Below are 27645 nucleotides of genomic sequence, written 5' to 3'. Positions count from 1 at the left end.
ATTGTTGTTGCTTACAGAAATCAGTCTGTGAAATGTTTTAGTGTTTTTGCATTTTTTTATGTCAAATAAACATGCAAATACAAATTAATTTCAAATATTTTTTATTCCAAACATCTTGTTTAACAGATATTGATGAATGCAGAACATCCAACTATTTGTGCCAATACCAATGTGTTAATGAACCAGGAAGATTCTCCTGTGTGTGCCCAGAAGGCTATCAACTTGTTGGAACTCGATCATGTCAAGGTTTGTATGATTTTTAAATGATTTTTTTTTTCAAGTATGGATTATACTCAAACATAGTGTAAAATCTCTGTATAGTGCACAGTGTTCATTATTCATTTAAAAAAAATGTACACATATTATTCTTATAGCTAGTCAGTAGAGTGTCTAGAGGTCCAGGAGAATCTGGCAAAATAAAGGACTTGCTTAGCATTATGATGATATTGCACATGCTACACTTCTGTGGGACAGCATGATGGAGACAGCGTGAGAAAACTCAAAGTCAGGAACCATGGCCCCACAGGGTGGTTAAAATTTGTTTGTGACCGAGTACGTCCTCATCCAGCTCACCCTCGACCAGTGCGTCTCCGTGACCAGCGCCCCTGGCCAACCATTAGTTACAGCACTGTATCTAATGTACTCTTACAAAATCCAAAGGGGAATTTTGCCATCTCCAAATGAGGAAACTTCATTTTTCTTTTTTTCTACTTTGAAGTCTGAGGTGTGGTGGTTCAGTGTTACATGAACTGGAAACCATACCATTTAGCGGAACCATGGGGTCACCAACTCCTGAGCATTCTCCAAAAGAAGAGTAGCCCTTTGTTACTTAGGGGCCTATTTATCAGTGAAGGTTAGGCAAGTTATGGTTAGGCAGGTTTCCCACTGCCTAACCATAACGTAGAGTTTTGATGCTATACAACCATCTCATGGGTATAAGCAGATCTAAACTCATGTTATTTATTTACTTATTTTAAGGTACATATTCATTTGGACAGATTAAGGTACTTCTCCAATTTATATTAAAGTGTACATGCTGTCAAAGTAATCATGCAAAACATTGGGGTATATTTACTAAAGTGTCAGTTTCATAGTAGTGTAGATGTTACACATAGCAACCAATCAGATTCTAGCTACTATCTTCTAGAAGGTGCTAGATAAATGAGAAGTAGAATCTGATTGGTTGTAATGGGTGAAATCTTTATTTCTATGAAACGCACACCTTAGTAAAACGTACCACTTAAGTTCAAACAAATTTAGTAATACTTGTATAAATACAGCTGTCATACATGGTCCGGGTCTGGCCCGCAGCCCCGTACTGACGCCACTGGGGGTGGGCAAAGCAGTGAGGGATACTCCAAGGAGATCAGTAACATAGCCCAGTGCCCTCACATAGATACGCATATATCATACTTTGGGTATGGCACTCACTGCATGAACAAAAATAACTGGACGTCAAGTAGCTGTCAATGTACAAGAGCTTTTGATCTAATAGCACCTTCATCAGGACAAATAAATATGTAAATAGCTTACTTTATGTAACAGCAAACAGCCAGTGGACGCCAGTTTCTAGAAACAGGACCTAACACCAGGCCAGCGGCGCATACTGATGACGAGTGCAGATTTCACATGTTGTGAAGCTAATGCGGCCCCTGTTGTTTCTTCCCCCAGGAGGCTATGGAGCATATGTAGCAATTCTGGATCACTTCACATTTACTATAATAGCATTAAAAAATCTGCAATGACTGTATTTAGGTAAATGAAAATTATAGATGCAAATAAAACTATAATAAACCATGATTCATCCATCAGTATTGTGATAATAGCTGTTATACTCTCAGAGGGGCCAATTTATCAATTATTTGGTTTTAGAACCGATAATTAGAATTTTTTATCAACACTATTCATGGCAATAAGAAATTCCGTACATTTAATATAGGAGCCCATAGGATAGGAGCCTGTCTATATGTACAGTAAAGTGATTGCTGATGTGATTATTTTACTTTGTGTTTAGCCAATAATGCTGAATCCTTGGGTACAGAAAAATGTGTTGCTACTGGGTCACTTATGCCGTTAAACTGAAATTGTGAGGTTATCTGTTTGGGTAAGAAGTGTAGCCGGGAAAGTGAACGCAGGTGGCCTGGCAGTGCTGAAGGCATGGAAGGGCATATACTGTATATTATTAAACTAGAGATGTGCAGCAGGCACTTTTCGTGGTTTGTGTTTTGGTTTTGGATCTGGATCCCTGCTCGTGTTTTGGATCTGGATTGGTTTTGCCAAAACCACCCTTCCGGGTTTTGGTTTTGGATCTAGATGATTTTTTTTTTTAAAACATAAAAATAGCTAAAATCACAGAATTTGGGGTAATTTTGACCCTACGGTATTATTAACCTCAATAACATTCATTTCCACTCATTTCCAGTCCATTCTGAACATCTCACACCTCACAATATTGTTTATAGACCCAAAAGTTGCACCGAGGTAGCTGTATGACTAAGCTAAGCGACACAAGTCTGTGGCACAAACACCTGGCCCATCTAGGAGTGGCACTGCAGTGGCAGACAGGATGGCACTTAAAAAAAACTAGTCCCCAAACAGCACATCATGCAAAGAAGTAAAAGGGGTGCAATGAGGTAGCTGTATGACTACGCTAAGCGACACAAGTGTCTGGCACAAACACCTGGCCTATCTAGGAGTGGCACTGCAGTGGCAGAGAGGATGGCACTTAAAAAAAACAAGGCCCAAACAGCACATCTTGCAAAGAAGTAAAAGAGGTGCAATGATGTAGATGTATGACTAAGCTAAGCGACACAAGTGGGCGGCACAAACACCTGGCCCATCTAGGAGTGTCACTGCAGTGGCCAACAGGATAGCACCTAAAAAAAACTAGTCCCCACACAGCACATCATGCAAAGAAGTAAAAGAGGTGCAATGAGGTAGCTGTATGACTAAGCTAAGCGACACAAGTGTGCGGCACAAACACCTGGCCCATCTAGGAGTGGCACTGCAGTGCCAGATAGGTTGGCACGTAAAAAACTAGTCCACAAACAGCACATCATGCAAAGAAGTAAAAGAGGTGCAAGGGAGTAGCTGTATGACCAAGTTAAGCGACACAAGTGCGCGGCACAAACACCTGGCCCATCTAGGGTTGGTACTGCAGACCCACTGCACTAATGGTGGATACCGGATGCACGTCTAACACCAACATAGCTGTCAAGGCCTCAGTTATCCACTTTGCAACAGAATTACTGCTGTCATATTTAATCTTCCTCGCAAAGGACTATTGGACAGTCATTTGCTTAGTTCAAGTAGTACAAGTGGTCTTCCAACTTCCCCTCTAGGATAACGATCAACTCCCAGCAGCAACAAAAGCAGCAGCAATAGTAGGAAATGGTTCTTGATCTTTCCATATTTTATCCTCCAAATTTTTGTTCTCCATTATTTTTCTGGAGTTATATAACAAAATGCAGCAGAGGAGAGCGTACAGCTACACCACACAGGGCAATCCCTGTAAAATACATTTGGATTAAATATTAATAACCTCCTCAATTGGAGTAAATAATATACAGCACAGGACAGCACAACTAAACTTATATGGCAGCACCACTGGACTGGATTTATACGGCAGTACATCCGGACTGGATTTATACGGTAGTATCACTGGACTTATACGGCAGTACCACTGGACATATATGGCAGTATCACTGGAATTATATGGCAGTACCAGTGGACATATACGGCAGTATCACTGGATTTATATGGCAGTACCACTGGACATATACGGCAGTATCACTGGAAATATATGGCAGTACCACTGGACATATACCGCAGTATCACTGGAATTACACGGCAGTACCACTGGACATATACTACAGTATCACTGAACATATAGGGTAGTATCACTGGACATATATGGCAGTATCATTGGACATATACGGCAGTATCACTGGACATATTCGGCAGTATCACTGGAATTACATGGCAGTACCATTAGACATATACAGCAGTATCACTGGATTTACATGTCAGTACCACTGGACATATACAGAAGTATCACTGGACCTATATGGCAATATCACTGAACTGGATTTATACAACAGTACCACTGGATTTATATGGCAGTATCACTGAACATATACTGCAGTATCACTGGATAAATACGGCAGTACCACTGGACATATACCACAGTATCATTAGACTTATATGGCAGAATCATTGGACTGGATTTATACGGCAGTACCACTGGACATATAAGGCAGTATCACTGGATTTATACGGCAGTACCACTGGACATATACAGCAGTATCCCTAGACTTAAAACGCAGTATCACTGAACTGGATTTATGCGGCAGTACCACTGGACATATACAGCAGTATCACTGGATTTATACGGCAGTACCACTGGACATATACGGCAGTAACACTGGACTTATACGGCAGTATCACTGGAATGGATTTTTACGCCAGTACCACTGGACATATACGGCAGTACCACTGGATTTATACAGCAGTACCACTGGACATATACGGCAGTATCACTGGATTTATACGGCAGTACCACTGGACATATACAACAGTATCCCTAGACTTAAAACGCAGTATCACTGAACTGGATTTATGCGGCAGTACCACTGGACATATACAGCAGTATCACTGGATTTATACGGCAGTACCACTGGACATATACGGCAGTAACACTGGACTTATACGGCAGTATCACTGGAATGGATTTTTACGCCAGTACCACTGGACATATACGGCAGTATCACTGGATTTATACGGCAATACCACTGGACATATACGGCAGTATCACTGGATTTATACGGCAGTACCACTGGACATATATGGCAGTATCACTGGAATTATATGGCAGTACCACTGGATATATACAGCAGTATCACTGGATTTATACGGCAGTACCACTGGACACATATGGCAGTATCACTGGACTTATAGGGTAGTATCACTGGACTGGATTTATATGGCAGTACCACTGAATTTATACGGCAGTATCACTTGGCATATACGGCAGTATCACTGGATTTATATGGCAGTACCACTGGACATATACGGCAGTATCACTGGACTTATACAGCAGTTTCACTGGACATATACGGCAGTACCACTCAACATATATGGCAGTATCACTGGAATTATACGGCAGTACCACTCAACATATACGGCAGTATCACTGGAATTATACGGCAGTACCACTGGACATATACGGCAGTATCACTGGACTTATATGGCAGTATCACTGGAATGGATTTTTATGCCAGTACCACTGGACATATATGGCAGTATCACTGGATTTATACGGCAGTACCATTGGACATATACGGCAGTATCACTGGATTTATACGGCAGAACCACTGGACATATATGGCAGTATCACTGGAATTATATGGCAGTACCACTGGATATATACAGCAGTATCACTGGATTTATACGGCAGTACCACTGGACATATACGGCAGTATCACTGGATTTATACGGCAGTACCACTGGACATATATGGCAGTATCACTGGAATTATATGGCAGTACCACTGGATATATACAGCAGTATCACTGGATTTATATGGCAGTACCACTGGACACATACGGCAGTATCACTGGACATATACGGTAGTATCACTGGACTTATACGGTAGTATCACTGGACTGGATTTATATGGCAGTACCACTGAAATTATACGGCAGTATCACTTGGTATATACGGCAGTATCACTGGAATTATATGGCAGTACCACTGGACATATACGGCAGTATCACTGGATTTATATGGCAGTACCACTAGATGTATACAGCAGTATCACTGGACATATACAGCAGTATCACTGGATTTATACGGCAGTACCACTGGATTTATATGGAAGTATCACTGGACGTATACGGTAGTATCACTGGACATATACGGCAGTATCACTGGAATTATATGGCAGTACTCCTGGACATATACGGCAGTATCACTGGATATATATGGCAGTACCACTCAACATATATGGCAGTATCACTGGAATTATACGGCAGTACCACTGGACATATACGGCAGTATCACTGGAATTATATGCAGTACCACTGGACATATACAGCAATATCACTGGATATATATGGCAGTACCACTCAACATATATAGCAGTATCACTGGAATTATACGGCAGTACGACTGGACATATACAGCAGTATCACTGAATTTATACGGCAGTACCACTGGGCATATATAGCAGTATCACTGAACTTATACAGCAGTTTCACTGGACATATATGGCAGTATCACTGGACATATACAGCAGTATCACTGGATTTATATGGCAGTACCACTGGACATACTGTATACAGCAGTATCTCTGGATTTATACGGCAGTACCACTAGACATATATGGCAGTAGCACTGGACTTATATGGTTGTATCACTGAACTGGATTTATATGAGAGTACCACTGGATTTATACGGCAGTACCACTGGACATATATGGCAGTATTACTGGATTTATATGGCAGTACCACTGGACATATATGGCAGTATCACTGGACTTATACTGCAGTATCACTTGACTGGATTTATATGGCAGTACCACTGGATTTATATGGCAGTAACACTGGATTTATATGGCACTACTACTGGATATATACAGCAGTAACACTGGAATTATCAGCAGTACGACTTGACATATACGGCAATATCACTGGATTTATACGGCAGTACCTCTGGACATATATGGCAGTATCACTGGAATTACATGGCAGTACCACTGGACATATACAGCATTATCACTGGATTTATTATACGGCAGTACCAGTGGACATATACGGCAGTATCACTGGATTTATATGAAAGTATCACTGAACTGGATTTATACGGCAGTACCACTGGATGTATACGGTAGTACCACTGGACATATACGGCAGTACCACTGAACATATATGGCGGTATCACTGGACTATATTTATACGGCAGTACCACTGGACATATACGGCAATATCACTGGATTTATACAGCTGTACCACTGGACATATATACGGCAGTACCACTGGACATATACAGCAGTATCACTGGATTTATATGGCAGTACCACTGGACATATACGGCAGTATCACTGGACTTATACGGCAGTATCAGTGGACTGGATTTATATGGCAGTGCCACTGGATTTATACAGCAATACCACTGGACATATACGGCAGTATCACTGGATTTATATGGCAGTAACACTGGACATATACGGCAGTATCACTGGAATTATATAGCAGTACCACTGGACATATACGGCAGTTTCACTGAATTTATACGGCAGTACCACTGGACTTATATGGCAGTATCACTGGACATATACAGCAGTATCACTGGATTTATACGGTAGTACCACTGGACATATAAGGCAGTATCACTGGAATTATATGGCAGTACCACTGGACATATACAGCACTGTCACTGGATTTATATGGCAGTACTACTTGACATATACAGCAGTATCACTGGACTTATACGGCAGTATCTCTGGACTGGATTTATATGGCAGTACCACTAGATTTACAAGACAGTACCACTGGACACATGCGGCAGTATCACTGGAATTATACAGCAGTACCACTGGACATAAATGGCAGTATCAATGGATTTATATGGCAGTACCACTGGACATATACAGCAGTATCACTGTACTTATATGGCAGTATCACTGGACTAGATTTATACAGCAGTACCACTGGATTTATACGGCAGTACCACTTGACATATATGGCAGTATCACTGGACATATGCGGCAGTATCACTGGATTTATATGGCAGTACCACTGAACATATATCGCAGTATCACTGGATTTACACGGCAGTACCACTGGACATATACGGCAGTATCACTGGACATAAACGGCAGTATCACTGGACTGGATTTATAAGGCAGTATCACTGGAATTATATGGCAGTACCACTGGACATACAGTATATGGCAGTATCACTGGATTTATACAGCAGTGCCACTGGACATATACAGCAGTATCACTGGATTCATACAGCAGTATCAGTGGACTTATATGTGTATAACTGGACTGGATTTTTACAGCAGTACCACTGGATTTATACGGCAGTACCACTGGATATATACGGCAGTACCACTGGAATTATATGGCTGTATCACTGGACATATATGGCAGTAACACTGGAATTATACAGCAGTACCACTGGACATATAAGACAGTTTCACTGGATATATACGGCAGTACCACTGGACTGGATTTATACGGCATTACCACTGGACATATACGGCAGTATCACTGGACATATACGGCAGTATTACTGGACTTATACAGCAGCACAGGGACACCACCACTGGACTGATGCAGGACAACACAGCACCACAGCAATGGACTGGACTTATATAGCAGCAATGGACATATGGCAGCAGAGGACACCACCACTGTGACTGGACTGATGCTGCACAAGACACTACCCCTGTACTGATGCAGGACAACACAGCACCACTGCCCTGGACTTTACAGCTACACTGGACATATGGCAGCAGAGGACACCACCACTGTGACTGGACTGATGCAGCATAAGACACTACACTGGACTGAGCAGCACAAGACAGCAATGCATTCCCCACCCCACTTTCCCGCAGAGACACTGTGGATGGAGACATGTCCTCTCGCTACACTCTCCAATTCCGGAGTGAAAATGGCGGCGACACGCGGCTTCTTATATGGAATCCAAAACCCGTGAGAATCCAACAGCGGGTTGATGACGTTTTGCCTCGTTCTGGTTTCCGAGCCAGGCAGGAAGTCTTAAGCCGGGCTCGGATCCGGGCTTGGGACGTGAAGTTCGGTAGGGTTCGGTTATCTGAGAACCGAACCCACTTATCTTTATATTAAACCTGGTGTGCCCCCGATAATTAAGATTTCTCATTGCCACAAATACTGGCAATATTTACTCTTATATCCCTTGAATTTATGAAAGGACAGTAGCTGGGACAATGACTCCAGTAAGAGCCCTTATGCGATCATTTCTGGGTTCGGACCACAGCACACCTAAGGGAAATGTCACCCATAGGTGTGAATGCCTAATGTCATCTAAGGAATTTATACTCTAAATTTAGCAGAGCCATAACTAGACTTTTTGGTACCCTGTGCCTGAAAGAGTATTGGCAAACACCCCCCCCCACCCTTATTTTTTCCAATAGGGACATAAGGTGCATGCCTCGCGTGGATGGGGCATGACAAAATTGATTCCAGAGAAAGCCCTTCCCACATATACACATACACATTATATATATATATATATATATATATATATATATATATACACACATATTTATAGAAAATTGCAAGAAAATGGATTTGGACACAAATCCTATTTATACCACATTCATGCACTCAAACTGAGAGCTTGACGCCATTCAGCCACAATACCCCTCATTAAATAACACATTTTAATATACTCCCACACCCAGGACTCAAACCCACAACCTGCTGCATCCCAGCCAAACACCCCACCCACCGAGCCACTTAATCCTGCATAAGGACTATGAGATTTCTAACTATCTAACTATATGAAGTGTCTCAGAGGGTACACTTGGTTGTGGAGGCTGTTGGGCATATGGACATAATGCCCTGGGAAGTACTGTAGGTTGTAATTTCACACTGATTAGCTTCATCAAAAATTAAAGCTCCTGCAGCAGATGGTGCCAGCATATTGTTAGGAGCAACATTTGTTACATTTAAAACAAATAGGTTGGATTATATGGCCAATGATTGAGGATTTTCGACACCGTCAATAACAGATATTGCAACCATTTTTTGTAAATTATATTGAATGTATAAAGCAAAATGAATATCCTAATAGAACAAATGTTGTTTTTTCCCCATTTAATATATTTATAGACATAAATGAATGTGAAAGCAACACTCATGATTGTGGAGATGAAGCCATGTGTTGGAATTATTATGGTGGATTCCGATGTTACCCAGCAAACCCTTGCCAGGACCCCTACGTTCGTATGTCAGATAAGTATGTACATTGCATGTAAAATTATTCTTGCCAGCTTTATATTTCTCCTCTCCTCCTCACAACGGAGGTGGGGCCTAATGACCTAAAGATAGGGCAGCAAAAATGGGGATCTTTGGAGAAGGGTTGGGGCTAAAATTACACATTGCCATTATTTTAGATCCCTCCCCTCCATACGGACCTGCGATTCTCTGTATTATCTCACAATTCTCTGTATTAAACACAAAGCCTGGGGCTAGCGAACAGGGTGCCCTAATAAGGCTGGTATAGTCTGTGCAAGACAAACAAAGTTTAGGAACCCTATCTACAGAGTGCAAGAGACAGTGGTAAAGTCCAATAAGCATATACAGTAGGATTCTCGTGATGATGTCGCTAATAGGGATGCAGTTGACTGGACTGATGTAGCATAAGACACTACACTGGACTGAGCAGCACAAGACAGCAATGGAATCGCCACCCCACTTTCGGGCTCGGGACGTGAAGTTCGGTAAGGTTCGGTTATCTGAGAACTGAACCCAGTTATCTTTATATTAAACCTGGTGTGCCCCCGATAATTAAGATTTCTCATTGCCACAAATACTGGCAATATTGACTCTTATATCCCTTGAATTTATGAAAGGACAGTAGCTGGGACAATGACTCCAGTAAGAGCCCTTATGCGATCATTTCTGGGTTTGGACCACAGCAAAGCTAAGGGAAATGTCACCCATAGGTGTGAATGCCTAATGTCATCTAAGGAATTTATACTCTAAATTTAACAAAGACATAACTAGACTTTTTGGTACCCTGTGCCAGAAAGAGTATTGGCAAACACCCCCCCCCCCTTATTTTTTCCAATAGGGACATAAGGCGCATGCCTCGCGTGGATGGGGCATGACAAAATTGATCCCAGAGAAAGCCCTTCCCACATATACACATACACATTTTTATATTACAAACACATATTTGTAGAACATTGCAAGAAAATGGATTTGGACACAAATTTTATTTATACCACATTCATGCACTCAAACCAAGAGCTTGACATCATTCAGCCACAATACCCCTCATTAAATAACACATTTTAATATACTCTCACACCCAGGACTCAAACCCACAACCTGCTGCATCCCAGCCGAACACCCCACCCACCGAGCTACTTAATCCTGCATAAGGACTATGAGATTTCTATCTAACTATATGAAGTGTCTCAGAGGGTACAGAGTGCAAGAGACAGTGGTACAGTCCAATAAGCATATACAGTAGGATTCTTGTGATGATGTCGCTAATAGGGATGCAGTTAGCATCCCGGCACTAGGGATGCCGGCGATCATGTGACTGATGACGGAATCCCGACACTATTCGGAATCCCTGCACTGGGTCACCAACCGCCGACATCCAAAAGGTAAGTATGGGGGTGGGGGGCTGTTATGGTTAGGGCCCGGGGGTAGGGGGGGTTAAGGTTAGACACAAGCCCAGGGGAGAAGTAAAACAATTACCCAGTCCAAACACAAACAACAGCGCTTCTAAAGATACGTGTATATTTTATTAATTACACAATTAAAAACTTAGTTCACAGGTACCGGCCAATCATTAAATCACAAACTGTATGCACACATATAATCATGCACAAGCGCACACATTTAAACTGATAGATTTAGCAACATCTACTAATTGATGATCAAGCACAGTTAGTTCATTAGTCCTGATGCTTATAGACCTCGTGCAATTTTGGTCAGCTGTTTTAGTAATGTTTTCAGTGCACTGATATTATGCAATTGCTTAGTCCAACTGAATGTTAGATTGATGTAGATAAATTAGTTGATTAAGTTCTTGTAATATAATGATTTTATAGAATGTTAATAGCAATGGAGCACAAACGGCTTTTATATCACCTGTTTCATTAGCCAGACTCCCAAAAGAGCATATGGAAACTTCTCCCGGCTCCTGGTGCCTTCAACACATTATTGGTGCCATATCCGGAGTGTCCAATTTAGGGCTTGTAGATGGTGAGTGTGCCGTAGAAAATAGTACCGGTACTGAACACATAAAAGACGCTTACGCGTTTCTCCACCTCTTAACACGTCAGCGGCTTCCTCAGAGACGATATAACCATGTCTCCGTGCTCTCGTTTAAATAGTGGACCTTTCCCGCTTGCATAGGCGCATTGTGTCTGCTCTCCAAGACTCGTCTTGAGTCGGACCACACGCGCATGTGCACTGATGCTTTCTCTGATGCCTTTACGTCATATGACCGCTCTCCACAGCTCGTTCTAATAATAGAGTATTACTTTCTTTTTATTCTTAGATATTAACTGTGCGTTCCACATAGTTTCTGGATTGCGGTCCATAGCAATCAACAATTAACACTTATTATTTATAGATAATACTGTATGCAATCTTTACACATATCATTTTAGCACAGGGACAAAGTTAGATCCACAATTAAAATAATAAAATTAAACAAATGAAAACATAATATTGTTAAATACATATATACATAAATCTAAACACATATGAGCATGAAATACATGCAAACCTTAAAATATGTACATATACTCATGCACACATGTATATATAGTGGCCAGTCAGGTGTATCGTTCCTATCCTCATTTACCAAAAGATATTCTTATATAAATGAACATTACTATAAGGTGTCAGCAACCCTCCAAATTGACATCTTAGTCTTTACATATATGGGGGAATGGACATATCCATTTATTTCATTAATAATACAGACATAAATCATCAATTCATTCATTTTTCTACTAGACGGTCTTACTTCTAAACAATCAAATGTCTAGCTAGACCAATGAACCCATATTAACACCATCTCTACATAGGAGTATGTGGACCCAAATAGTGGTCCTGGAAAATTCTTTGGTTCCACGGCTAGGTCAGCACATTCTCATCAAGACAAAGAAGAATGGAGAGCAAATAGGGAGAGAGAGATATAAAGAGAGAGAGACAGAAAAGGAAATGAGAAGGGGCAGGAGAAGAGATAGATGAAAGCAAAATACAAAAGGGAAACACCCACTGAAAAATCAATACTGATTTGGCATGGGGATGGGTGAAAGTTCTCCACATATTAACTTAGATATTTTTTGGAAGCATATAAATCTTAAACATTATTCAATTCTACTGTGTCATTAAGCCCCCCAGGGGTAAGGGTTCCTAATACATATATCCAATATTCTTCTCTTTTACACAATTGCCTAAACCTATCTCCTCCCCGTTTTGTTATGCCTACTTGTTCTATTGCCTTCATCGTCACATTCGTCATATTTTGTTTCTGACAACTGGAAATGTGATAAGAGAGAGGATGTAATTTCAAACCCTTCAGAATGTTTCTTCTATGTTCAGAGAACCGTACACATGGAGGGTACGAATTGTATGACCCACGTACTGCTTTCCACAGCCACATGTAATCAAATAAATTACAAACGTCAATTTGCAATTCAGAAATTTCTTAATTTGAAATGTTTCCCCAATATTGTATGAACAAAAATGTGTGCTTTTTCTAGGGGAATACATACAAGTGGTACACTCAGACCTCCCACATTTGAGGAATCCAACTGGTTTATCTGGTAACCAGGTTTTTCTACACATATTTACAGAAACGGGGTTCACAAAGTGACTGTGTACCAGCCTTGATTTTAAATTCTCTGATTTTCTGAAAACCACCTGTCCCTCAGGGTTCACCTCTCCTTTTAGAATATCATCCATACATAGTATGGTGGTATTCTTCCTTATGAACTTTTTGATTTCCCTAGCATGACTGTTATATTGAGTTACAAAGTAGGCTGATTTCAAATTTCCATCTCTCTTCTTTTGGTTCGAAGCACTTGGATCTTGTCCAGACTCCTAAAGTTTACTTCTCTCTATCTTTTCTACCTCCACAAGTGCTATTTGTAGTAGGTCTTTAGGATAACCTTGTTTTTCAAAAGAAGTTAACATATTTCTCGCTTGCTGTCTGAATATATCATCTGTAGAACAATTTCATTTGAGTCTAACCAATTGACTCTTCAGAATATTATTTTTCCAACCCATTAGATGGGAACTCTTAAAATTTAGGTACCTACTTTGGTCAACTGGTTTGACATATGTTCCTGTAACTAAATGATTATCGTTTATCGTGAGTGTGATATCAAGAAAATTAATAGTGACAGTGCTAAATGAACAGGTGAACTTTAAACCAAATAAAATCTTATTTAAACTCTCAGTGAAATCATGCAGTGAAGATAATTCTCCATCCCAAATAAGGAATAAATCATCAAGATATCTCCCATAGAGGACCAGGCTCTCCCCAGGTCCACCCACCCCCACACACATACACACACACATGTTGCTCCTCAAGGAGCCCCATGTAAAGGTTCACGAAACTCAGGGCGAATCTGGTCCCCATGGCAGTCCCTCGTGTTTGTGAATAAATAGAAGAATCAAATGTGAAATAATTGTGGGTAAGTATAAATCTAATTGATTCTAATATAAAACCAGTGTTTCTGTTATACTTTTGTCATTTTTCAGATAGTGCTCAATAGCTTTAATTCCTAATTCACGCGGGATATTTGATTATAATGACTCTACGTCATATGTTACCAGGTGATATCCTGGCTTCCATGTAACTTTGCTTATCATATTTAGAAAACTCTTTGTATCCTTAATATATGATTTAAGCTTTCCCACATGTCCTTGTAAATAGTGATCAACAAAAAATGAAAGATTGTTAGTGAGGGAACCCACTCCCAAAATAATAGGTCTCCTAGGGGGCGTGACTATTGATTTGTGGATTTTGGGCAAATAATAAAATGTAGAAGTGACAGGGTGAGTGCAAAATAAAAAGTGCATGGTCTCTTTGGAAATAGCTCCTTATTGTACTCCATCATCTAGCAGATGTTTTAATTTTGTTTGGAAAAGGGCGGTGGGATTGCCTGTTAGCTTTTTATAAAATCTTTCATCACTTAGCTGCCTATATGATTCCTTCACATAGTCCACTGTATTCAGAATGACAATCCCACCGCCCTTATCCACTGGTTTTATTACAATGTCTTTATCAGCATATAAACATTTGATCGCTTTCCTTTCTCCTAAAGTGAGGTTATCCCTATAACATTTCTCATCTGCCTTTTCACACATGGTTCTAAAATTCTCTAATGTCGCTTTGTAGAAACTCTCCACATATGGTCCCTTGTCTTATAGTGGATAAAAATACGATTTATTTTTTAAAAGATTTTGATCGTAGAGTTTAACCTGACTTATTTGAATGTCCGCTTCCTGCCCAGATTCCTTTGCTAATGATTCTAAAATATTGATGGTTTCCAAATCTTCCTTGTCTAGAATTATGGGCATACCATCAATTTTATTTTGTTTCAAAGTTTTGAGTGCAAAATACCGCTTACGGCAGAGAGTCCTTACAAAGCGATTTAAATCAATGAATAAATTGAACAGATTTGGTTTTGTCACTGGTGAGAAATTCAAACCCCTCTCCAATAGTTTTTTCTCATCAATTGTGAGCTCTTTAGAAGAGAGATTAAATATTCCTTTACCCTCACCACTCATCTGACACATGGATTTTTTGTTCTTGTTTCTCCTCCCTCCTCTGACTCCTCGTCGTCTCTTATCCTTCCTCGTTTTTGTGATCCTTTTGGAGTTTCTCTGTGCCTCTTGTTGGGGGAACGTGATCCTAAAAAAGACTGACCTCCGGGGGAAGTTTCAAAGTCTTCCTCAACTTCTAAATGTCTCCTATTTTGTTTGACATTTCTTCCCATCATACTTTGTTCATAATTGGGAGAATTATAGTCAGCAAGGGACTCATATCTATTCCGATGCGTTACCCCTGTGTAACCTTGATCATTAGAGCTATAATTTCTTTTCCTATTTGAGCCTTGATTGGTATCATATTGAGGTGTCTTTCTATTGCTCTTTAGACCATAGTTTCTAGAAAAAGAACAAACGGCTGCGCTGAATATCAGGAACGAAACATAATGTACAGAGAGCCAACGTAAAAAATAACAATGTTTATTAATAAAACATATAAAAAGATTAATTATCAAATAACCGGTGAATAATATATATAAATATATATAAGAACAATCACTAGACGTGAACTAGTGGTATATTGTAATAACTCAGCTTATTGGGGTGAAAAGTTCCGTGATTCACTTGTTAGATAGTTGATAAATACCAGGTGTGTTGGTAGGATCCTAATGAATTAAAAGTCCCTCAGTTGAAATTGATATTCAATACCTTTCCAAAATGGGCTGGTAAGAGCCGAGCGTCCTCGGCTTCAATGTCCTGCAATGCCCATATACGCTGTGCAGCGGAAAGGAATGGACCATCTCTCTCACAACCCGGTCGTGGCGGCGTGTGCGCTGAAGCCGCTGATGTCGGATGCTGTAGACGGAGGGTGCAGCGGGGACCAAGGAACACCTGGAAGATTTCACCTGAGCTGAGTGTGGATAGGGGCGGGTCCTGACGCGTTTCGTCACGTTCACGTGACTTTCTCAAAGGTAGATACCTGCCTCCTAGGTCATCCGGTATTTAAAGGCTGAGTTGATTAGTGTGGACAGGTGAATGTCATCAGCAATGTTAAAAGCAATAAAAATGCATAAAACGAAGGCTCTCATGTACTAACACATAACATTATATATAGTTGGCAGAAATGACTAGAGAAAGATACATTTATAATAGACTTATTGGTGTCAGAGAAAGGTGTAAATTTAATGTGGTTATACTTTATATTGTAGTAAATAGTAAGCCATTGCAGATCATGGTTTCAGTTCAGGTGTCATGACAGGTGTATTGATTCACCACAAATTAGATCACCTAATAGCTTCACCTAAAATGAGTAGCAGACATTTAACACAAGGTTCACTGGACAAATGTTATTATCCGTGTATATACTAGTGGTGCCGTTTTAGGTTAAGAGAAGTTTAATCAAAGGGAAAAAAAAGTATATCTATTTATATAAATCACCTCTGCATAAAAAATCGGACCAAGAGGGAAAACTTTTTAAATGTTGGTATAGACATGATTCGAACTCTAGGATTCAAAACTAATGCTGGTCTGTCCTCTAACCTGATGCGCCACTGAGTCTGATGATTATATAGAGGACAGACTGAGAGATAAACACAGTAATTAGCTTGTTTCAATATATTGTAACAAGGGTAAGAGTAGTCTAACAAATGGATATCTCATATAGAAGGACATATTCCTAATTCTATAGATGAATCTGATTAGTGATTAGAACATCCTTTGTATGCAACATCGTTATTAGATATAGTAAAAATATCTTCTTTGTTGTGTTATGATAAAACTAAAAAATAAAAGATAAATAAAACAAAAACAAAAAAAGGAAAAAATATATAAACATATAAACAAAAAATGGGGAAAAAAGAAGAACAGTCCTACATATGATGATGATAATGTATTGCAGATGGACTTCCTTCATCAACCTCTAGATATTTCAGGGAATCATCACCAGTCAGATGATACCAAAGTGTGTATTCATAATACAGATGTTTTATTTCATGTAAATATGCACTATAGGGTTGGGAAAGGGGGGAGGGGGGGAGATAGTTTCTATACTTGGAATTATTGGACAATCTGCACAGATGTTACTCAGATGTAATATAAGGAGAGTCGGAATAGAAATGAATTTTCATGAAAGATCAAATTCTATACTTTCATTGAGCCCTTCCGGTGTAAGTGTTCTTAATTTATGTATCCAATAATTTTCCCTAAGACATAGTTTTCTATATCTATCTCCCCCCCGTATTGTGGGTTTAATGATCTCTATACCCACTAGTTGGATGTCATCCGGATCTTTATGATGCTTTTCTAAAAAATGTCTGGAGACACTATGAAATATTAGGCCCTTTTGGATGTTACGTCTATGCTCAAGAAACCTCGTCCTGAGTTTACGAGTTGTTCTACCTACATACATTAAATTACATTTACAAACCAATATATAAATCACAAAGGAACTATTGCAATTGATATGAGAACATATCTCAAATTCAGATGAATCTGAGGCACCAAAGCTTTTTGTATTATTCTGAATATATGAACATGTGATACATTTTTTAGCACCACATTTGAAACACCCTACTATTTTCGGGAGCCACTGTATATTGCCAGCTGATGTTGAACTCTCATTAGTGAGTCTTCTATCAACAAAGAGGCTTGGAGCTAGTTGTTGTTGTAAATTATTTGATTTTCTAAAATTTGCCCCTTCTAAACCACCTACATTTTTTTATTTATTTGTGGAACTCAATACCTATACACGCACTTTAGCACGCAAAAGGTACTTTGCAACTAAGAATTTGACTAAACGTAAACTTGATGGCACACTGATTCTGTTAGATGATCAAGATAGAGTAGGCATAGATATGCTGGAATCCCTACTTCTTGAAAACAATACTGTAGATTCTGGGGTACAGATCTATAATCAAAGTCGTACCAATGAACGTAATCTTAAATTTAGAAATAAATCGCAATTCTACCCACTACATTATAGGAGCCCAGCCATTGATATATTCTACAAGAAAACATTGGATGACTTTAATAGTCTATGTAAGAAAGAATCAAAAAGATTCAAATATAGACATAATCTAACAGTTCAGGAGAGATTGGCTTTACAAAAACTTGCCAATGATCCCTCCCTTGTCATTAAGTCGGCAGACAAGGGAGGAGGCATTGTCATTCAAAACACTGAGGATTATCTGACAGAAGCTTTCAGACAACTTAATGATAGGAATACATATGTTAAATTATCATCCAATCCTGCACATGATTTTCATAGATCACTAACTATTATAGTTAAAGATGCCTTGGATAAAGGCACCATATCCAAGGAAGAATCTAGATATCTGATTCCCACACACCCTGTCACTCCCACTTATTATCATTTACCCAAAATTCACAAATCCCTCACTGCACCCCCTGGTCGGCCAATTATTTCTGGTGTTGGGTCCCTCACTTCTAATTTATCACACTTTGTTGATTATTTTTTACAGCCACTCGCCTCCTCTTTACGCTCTCACATCAGGGATACTACATGTTTTCTAAATGATATTTCAAACATTAATTGGAAAAGCTCCTATTTCTTTATGACCTGCGATGTGCAGGCATTATACTCTAATATTCCGCATAAGAGAGGTCTATCTACGATAGCAGAATCTCTCTCTAAAACTAGTACGATTGATTCAGAGTTACAAAAATTCATACTGGACTCAATCAATTTTATATTATCTCACAATTCTTTTGTATTTAATAAGGAATATTATTTACAGATACTTGGGACGGCCATGGGGACGAGGTTCGCGCCGAGCTTCGCTAACCTATACATGGGTGCCTTCGAGGAGGAGCATGTGTGGGGACGGAGCTGCGGCACGGACCTCGTCTACTATGGCCGTTACATAGATGACATGTTTTTTATCCTTGATGGTGACATATCCTCATCTTCTGATCTCATCACTTCTTTGAATAACAACAGTTATAATTTAATTTTCACTGGTACTGCGCACCAATCATCCATCACTTTTTTGGATATTTCACTTGATATTATTGAGGGCAAAATATCCACAAAAACATTTCGCAAGGAGGTAGACACTTTAAACTTTATCCATTATAGTAGTTCACACCACAAATCATGGTTGAACAATGTCCCTTATGGACAATTTAGACGCATAAAACGTAATTGCAGCAATAGAGTGGACTTTCAATTACAAGCGGATGAATTATCTAAATCCTTCTATAATCGTGGCTATCCAGCAAGATTGATTGAAACAGCACGGGAGAGAACGGATGCTTTAGATAGAAGGGATCTTCTGAAAACAAAAACCCACATATGTAAATTTGCACAAGACCAGCCACATTTCATGTCACAGTTCAACTGTGCTTCTTCTAAGATTAGAAACATCATCTACAATAATCACTCTATTCTCCTTACAGATAAGATCCTTCGATCTGAACTTAAAGATACCCCCTCAGTGATATTTAGAAAATCAAATAATTTACAACAACAACTAGCTCCAAGCCTCTTTGTTGATAGAAGACTCACTAATGAGAGTTCAACATCAGCTGGCAATATACAGTGGCTCCCGAAAATAGTAGGGTGTTTCAAATGTGGTGCTAAAAAATGTATCACATGTTCATATATTCAGAATAATACAAAAAGCTTTGGTGCCTCAGATTCATCTGAATTTGAGATATGTTCTCATATCAATTGCAATAGTTCCTTTGTGATTTATATATTGGTTTGTAAATGTAATTTAATGTATGTAGGTAGAACAACTCGTAAACTCAGGACGAGGTTTCTTGAGCATAGACGTAACATCCAAAAGGGCCTAATATTTCATAGTGTCTCCAGACACTTTTTAGAAAAGCATCATAAAGATCCGGATGACATCCAACTAGTGGGTATAGAGATCATTAAACCCACAATACGGGGGGGAGATAGATATAGAAAACTATGTCTTAGGGAAAATTATTGGATACATAAATTAAGAACACTTACACCGGAAGGGCTCAATGAAAGTATAGAATTTGATCTTTCATGAAAATTCATTTCTATTCCGACTCTCCTTATATTACATCTGAGTAACATCTGTGCAGATTGTCCAATAATTCCAAGTATAGAAACTATCTCCCCCCCTCCCCACTTTCCCAACCCTATAGTGCATATTTACATGAAATAAAACATCTGTATTATGAATACACACTTTGGTATCATCTGACTGGTGATGATTCCCTGAAATATCTAGAGGTTGATGAAGGAAGTCCATCTGCAATACATTATCATCATCATATGTAGGACTGTTCTTCTTTTTTCCCCATTTTTTGTTTATATGTTTATATATTTTTTCCTTTTTTTGTTTTTGTTTTATTTATCTTTTATTTTTTAGTTTTATCATAACACAACAAAGAAGATATTTTTACTATATCTAATAATGATGTTGCATACAAAGGATGTTCTAATCACTAATCAGATTCATCTATAGAATTAGGAATATGTCCTTCTATATGAGATATCCATTTGTTAGACTACTCTTACCCTTGTTACAATATATTGAAACAAGCTAATTACTGTGTTTATCTCTCAGTCTGTCCTCTATATAATCATCAGACTCAGTGGCGCATCAGGTTAGAGGACAGACCAGCATTAGTTTTGAATCCTAGAGTTCGAATCATGTCTATACCAACATTTAAAAAGTTTTCCCTCTTGGTCCGATTTTTTATGCAGAGGTGATTTATATAAATAGATATACTTTTTTTTCCCTTTGATTAAACTTCTCTTAACCTAAAACGGCACCACTAGTATATACACGGATAATAACATTTGTCCAGTGAACCTTGTGTTAAATGTCTGCTACTCATTATAGGTGAAGCTATTAGGTGATCTAATTTGTGGTGAATCAATACACCTGTCATGACACCTGAACTGAAACCATGATCTGCAATGGCTTACTATTTACTACAATATAAAGTATAACCACATTAAATTTACACCTTTCTCTGACACCAATAAGTCTATTATAAATGTATCTTTCTCTAGTCATTTCTGCCAACTATATATAATGTTATGTGTTAGTACATGAGAGCCTTCGTTTTATGCATTTTTATTGCTTTTAACATTGCTGATGACATTCACCTGTCCACACTAATCAACTCAGCCTTTAAATACCGGATGACCTAGGAGGCAGGTATCTACCTTTGAGAAAGTCACGTGAACGTGACGAAACGCGTCAGGACCCGCCCCTATCCACACTCAGCTCAGGTGAAATCTTCCAGGTGTTCCTTGGTCCCCGCTGCACCCTCCGTCTACAGCATCCGACATCAGCGGCTTCAGCGCACACGCCGCCACGACCGGGTTGTGAGAGAGACGGTCCATTCCTTTCCGCTGCACAGCGTATATGGGCATTGCAGGACATTGAAGCCGAGGACGCTCGGCTCTTACCAGCCCATTTTGGAAAGGTATTGAATATCAATTTCAACTGAGGGACTTTTAATTCATTAGGATCCTACCAACACACCTGGTATTTATCAACTATCTAACAAGTGAATCACGGAACTTTTCACCCCAATAAGCTGAGTTATTACAATATACCACTAGTTCACGTCTAGTGATTGTTCTTATATATATTTATATATATTATTCACCGGTTATTTGATAATTAATCTTTTTATATGTTTTATTAATAAACATTGTTATTTTTTACGTTGGCTCTCTGTACATTATGTTTCGTTCCTGATATTCAGCGCAGCCGTTTGTTCTTTTTCTATGCTATCACCACAATACTACACATAGTATTCCGGCAAGCGCAGACTATCGGGAACATAAAATTGTGATTATTTAATTCTATGAAACACGTATTGGTTTTCACTTTTTATTTTGATGATTAGGCGCTCGTTTGTTGCAGTTTTTTGTTTTGACCATAATTTCTACCCTGCTCTTGGAATTTAACATTTTTCTTGTTCCTATTATAGGGGACCCAAGGGTCACTGGATCTACTACTATTCCTATGAGTCCTGTTGAAATTATGAATTTCTCCCCTTGCATAGTCCTGTTGATCTCTATCTAATTTGTGTTCTTTCTGAACTATAATCTCCTGCTTTGATTCTTCAATCTTTTTATTAACCTTAGCAAACTGGCGCCCAAGATGTCTGCCTCACCTTTTGCATGCTCCTGATCATCTCCATAAAACAGCTTAAATTCACCACAGCTGACCTATGAATCATCAGAAATATCCAAGGACTTACCTTTAACTTGTACTACTCTACGCGGACATCTTGTCAAAACCAACGGATTGCATTCCTGCGCTGGGATACACACTGGATTGAATCCTCTGCATACCTCCACTGAGAAGTACTTCAGTTTAGCAGCTGCTGTACTCTGCATTGGACATCACAGATAAGGTACTGTGGACTACAACCTATCTCTGGCTCCATCCAGCCCCTCACTTAGACATCATCCACCTCTGTTCTCTGAGCAACAAATAACTGACTTATTGCATTAATCAACTAATATCAGTATATTCAGGCTCTGAATTTCTGAAGGCTCACTGTTTCAAATCAGGATCCATTTCCCAGGACATGTTATCACTACCCCCACGAGAAATCTACTTCAAAGGCCTCTCACACTGAGACTTTTCACACCTACACAGGAATTGGCTTCTAACACCTTTGCACAAGACTGCCTATCCTAGGATAATTGACTAAATCAGCAGTTATTTTATCACTTGCTTCAAATATACCCAATAGGTTATAGCAATAACTTTATTCATAAACCCATTATAATTTTGGATCACATACCGAATTGGGGGAAAGCAAAACACAAAAAAAAACGGGAAAAAAAATCACTGCTTTCTCTCCCTCTCTCATCATCATATGCAGCTCATACTTATAGAAATCTGTCATTGATGACCAAATGTATACATATTCCTCCAGCTTCATTCTTTCACTTCGCCCACCACGTTCCGCAGTTCCTATCACACCATCACAGGCTTCTGTTCTCCAGTCACTAACAACGATAATCTAATTGGAAAAGCGCCTCAGCAATGTATCAACATATAAAGAAGATTGATCAAATTAAAAATAGAAATACGGGGGCGTGGCTTGGTGCTTAACTCAGGCAGATGTGTGCCATCAGAGCTCCTGCCTGAATTACTCTGAATTACCCAAATAACACTGCTAATAAGAGAGCCCGGGGCCCCTTTCCTTTCCTTTAATACCTCCTACCCCTCTTCTCCCCCGGACGCAGGGGTCTGCAGAGCCGGCGGGTGCATCCTGCACCCGTGCAGGTTGCGGCCTACCTGCCCACCCGAAGCCGGGCCCTCGATTCTCTGCCAGCCCGGACCGGAAGTGACCCGCTAGCGCCTCGCCGGAGTGAAACGGCGGCTCCCCCATCCCTGCTTCACCTCTGCGGCGCTTCCCCTGCCTGGCGGGCCCGACTGGAGAGCTTCTGCTCCGCTGTGCGGCTCGGAGAGAAGCCCTGGTGACCGGCGCCGGGTGACGGCGGTGCGCCGGAGCTGGTGTGACCGCGAGTGGAGGTGCGCCGGACCCCGCCGCCCGCTCGGCCTCCTGACCACCTTTGCTGACCGAGGGGTATTCCTACACTGCCACCAATGCTGTGGGCCGCTCCAGGAACACATTAGGATAATTCAATCCCGGAGGCCCTATAAGTGAAGCCGGCGCCGCCATATTGGTTATGGGCTGCATGCCCACTCAGCTCCCTATACGTTTTGGGCTGCATCTGAACCACCCCTGCTACACACCAAAAATCTGGAGAGTAGTTATATGTGGGGACAGCACCCCAATCTCCTGGCCCCCTTGTATCTGCATACTAAAATTGCCCAGCACTCTTACTTGCTGAGAGACAAGCAGACAGCTTCACCTCTCCATATCACTGCTGGGACTGGATCTCCCTCTTGTGGCGAATCCTGGAGTTACACCCCCTTTCCTCAGATTTTCTTATACTACATCACATTTCTGGAAGAGAGGCTAGGAGCGCATCAGGATGGATGAACGATACGCCGACACTCTCCAACTACGATACACAACCCTTTGCACTATGGTACCTTGACTTTAAACTACAATGACCTGATCAAGCCACGCTGGGGGGAACGCGTGATATGACACCTATACCTATACGTGGATACCCAGTTCGACGATAACCCCTTCCGATCACGCCTAGCATCGTGCCTCATGCCGGGCAGACAGTCAACCAAGAAAGGGTCATCTACCTCAGCCAACTGATCCCGAACCAAGGCCTTTCAGACGCTATTCCGACCGCCGATAACTGTTCCAACTTCAACCACCCCTTCTTCGTCCTCCTTGCCCTCCAGAGTCATGGCGGACAGGACGGTTGGGGAGCAACCTGCTCTCCCTCCGCCATCTTCTCCTGTGGTGGAATCCTCAGACTTATCTACGATTCTCTCCACATTGTGGTCCCTGCCCACCCGTCAGGACCTGCAGCAAGACCTTCAATCCATGGAACAACGAATACAGGATTCTATCCAGACCCGTCTCTCTTCCTTGCAGTCGGACATCACGCAAGTTGCAGATAGAGTAGTAACACTAGAAGATTGTTCTGAGAAGACGGATACAAAAATTTCTGACCTCCATGATCTCATCTCTCGGCAGTTGTGTTCTCTGGTAGCCATGGGTCGACGACTCGATGACGTGGACAACAGAGGTCTCCGGAATAACCTAAGAATACGAGGTTTATCTGAGGACGTCGCGCCCCAAATTCTCGAATCTGCCCTAACCAAAATATTTAATGAACTTTTGGAGATGGACTCTGAATACCAGATGGTGTTTGACAGAGCACATCGGGCTTTACGCCCTAGAGGAGCGCCGACGGAACGACCCCGAGACGTTATCTGCAGACTCCACTACTTTCAAGAGAAAGAGGAGATTCTCAGAGCAGCCAGACGGGCACCGGACATTACTTTTAAGGGCCAGAGGATACAAATCTTCCCGGACATTTCGTGGTCTACCTTACAGCAGAGGCGTATACTCCGCCCCATCACAGATGAACTCAAAAGCCGTAACATCAAATTCCGCTGGGGTTTTCCAATATCTATCCAAGTGACCTATAAAGGATCCCTTTATGTTCTGCAGGAATATGATGGCGTCAAGGACTTCTGCTCAGCTCTGGATATCCCGGCCCGAGCCTCCCTAACTGGCTGGACCCGTTTGAACTTTCACTGGCTCCTCCACCCCAAAGGGAACGGTGGCAAAGAGTCCGTAATCCTCGGAGGCATCGGCAGAATGACACGTCCGGAGGACACCCACCTGTGCCTGATGCTGCGGGGTACCACGGATGGCACGGGATGACAGGGACGGACAGGAGTTCCGGCTAAGATTCATAAAGACACGTGACTATTAGATATGTTTATTGAGTAGCGATATATTGTTTTCTCTTTTACGATGTTCTTTCAATACAGGTTGAATAGTCTACTCCGATGACTACTCCAGTACTCGATTGCCACTCATAGATGCCTACGTACTGATACCCCCTGCCACATTATATACTTTGGTTTCTGTGTTTGTTTCCTGGTTTCTAGGTTGTCACTTTTATACTGGACTAACGATTCCTGTTACGTTGTCTTGCCTCCATGTACCTACTGCCCTACTGGGTTCTTGCAGTTTACTGATTTAGTTTCTCCCTTACTAGAACTGTTATATCCACTGATTAGCTTTGAACAGTACTGTTTATACCTCAATGCTACCTGTGGTGATGTGTCCCGGTTCCCCCCAGACCCCCCCTTGCTCTGCTATACATTCATAGATCATGGGCCGTTTCTGGTTTCCCATGACTAATGATGCAGAGTAGTGCTGTTGCATTGACAGCAGTTTTCTTTATCTCTTTAAGTCTCTGTCACCCCCCTCCCTCCCTCCCTCTTGTGTTTTCCTACCCCTCTCCCCTTATTCAGATAAGGTGTTCTGGGCGGCTGCTCTTTTAGTAAGGCTGCATGGGTACCACAGCGAACTAGCAATGCTGGTATTCACGACTATTAGACCACTATGGCTACCTTAAAGCTGATATCGTTTAACGTGAAAGGCCTCAACATCCCCGAGAAGAGGTCCCGGCTCCTACGCTCTTTACACACCGACAAAGCAGACGTGGTGTTCCTTCAGGATACTCACTTTAAAAAGGGTGCCTCCCCGAAGCTGCACTCCTGTCATTTCCCGCAGGGGTATTATAATGATTTCTCTGGGGCTAAGGCTAAGGGAGTTGCAATCCTGTTTGCCAAACATATTAGACTACATGACGTGTTAGAAATCCCTATTGGAGATGGGAGGGGCCTGATGGTGAAGGCTACCATTGCTGAACAAATTTTTACATTTGTTAACCTTTATCTTTCTAATCAGGGTCAGATTCGCTTTATGAGGGAGGCTTTGGAGTTGATAGAACAATCTCTAGCAGGGGTATTAGTGATAGGAGGCGACCTTAACTGGGCATTGGAGCCTCTTCTAGATACTTCAACTGGAGCGCTTAGATCCTCTATGAATGATGTTAGACGCTTCAAGTCAATCTTACATGATTTTCAGTTAATAGACACCTGGCGCCTGCTCCATCCCAAAGATAGGGACTACACGTTTTATTCCCACCCACATAATTCTTATACCCGTATTGACTATATCTTTGTAGACCATAACTCCCTCGATTTTCTAGTAGATGCCACAATAGGTCAAATAGTCGGATCTGACCATGCCCCAACTACTGTTACCCTGTCCTTGCGCTGCCCCCCCCCCCCGCGTCAGTGGCGTTGACGCTTTAACAAGCATTTCCTCAGAGACCCAGACTGCCGAGCCCAACTGGACAGTGCCATTGAGGACTATATAGCTCTTAACATGACTAATGAAGTCTCCCCAGTGACGCTGTGGGAAGCCCATAAATGTGTGATTAGGGGCAAATGTATCCAACTGGGCTCCCTCCTTAAAAAACAAAAAAACGAATGTCGGGAAGCTCTACTTGCTAAAATTAAACGGCTGGAACTCATTCATAAATCCACACTAACTTCAGACGTGTTAGCAGAACTGCAAGATGCTCGATCTTCTCTTAATGGCTTGCTGGACGAAGGCACTCGTAGGGCATTCCGCTGCTGTCGACACAAGTTCCATAGATGGGGTAATAAACCCGGGAAACTTCTTG

The 27645-nt window shown here is 40.9% G+C and overlaps 1 protein-coding gene across 1 annotated transcript in view; it reads left to right on the top strand.

The window, feature by feature from the left end:
* EFEMP1 (EGF containing fibulin extracellular matrix protein 1) overlaps window positions 1-27645 on the top strand; it is a 193193-nt gene that overhangs the window by 149972 nt on the left and 15576 nt on the right. Inside the window, exons 8-9 of the mRNA XM_063918200.1 lie at window positions 127-246; window positions 9882-10008. Of these exons, the coding sequence (XP_063774270.1) occupies window positions 127-246; window positions 9882-10008 (247 nt within the window). The remainder of the gene's footprint in view (window positions 1-126; window positions 247-9881; window positions 10009-27645) is intronic.

The sequence above is a fragment of the Pseudophryne corroboree genome, chromosome 4, assembly GCF_028390025.1.
Source record: "Pseudophryne corroboree isolate aPseCor3 chromosome 4, aPseCor3.hap2, whole genome shotgun sequence".
NCBI lineage: Eukaryota > Metazoa > Chordata > Amphibia > Anura > Myobatrachidae > Pseudophryne > Pseudophryne corroboree.
Note: the sequence above shows the minus strand (reverse complement) of the source record. Positions and strands in the feature narration are given on the sequence as shown.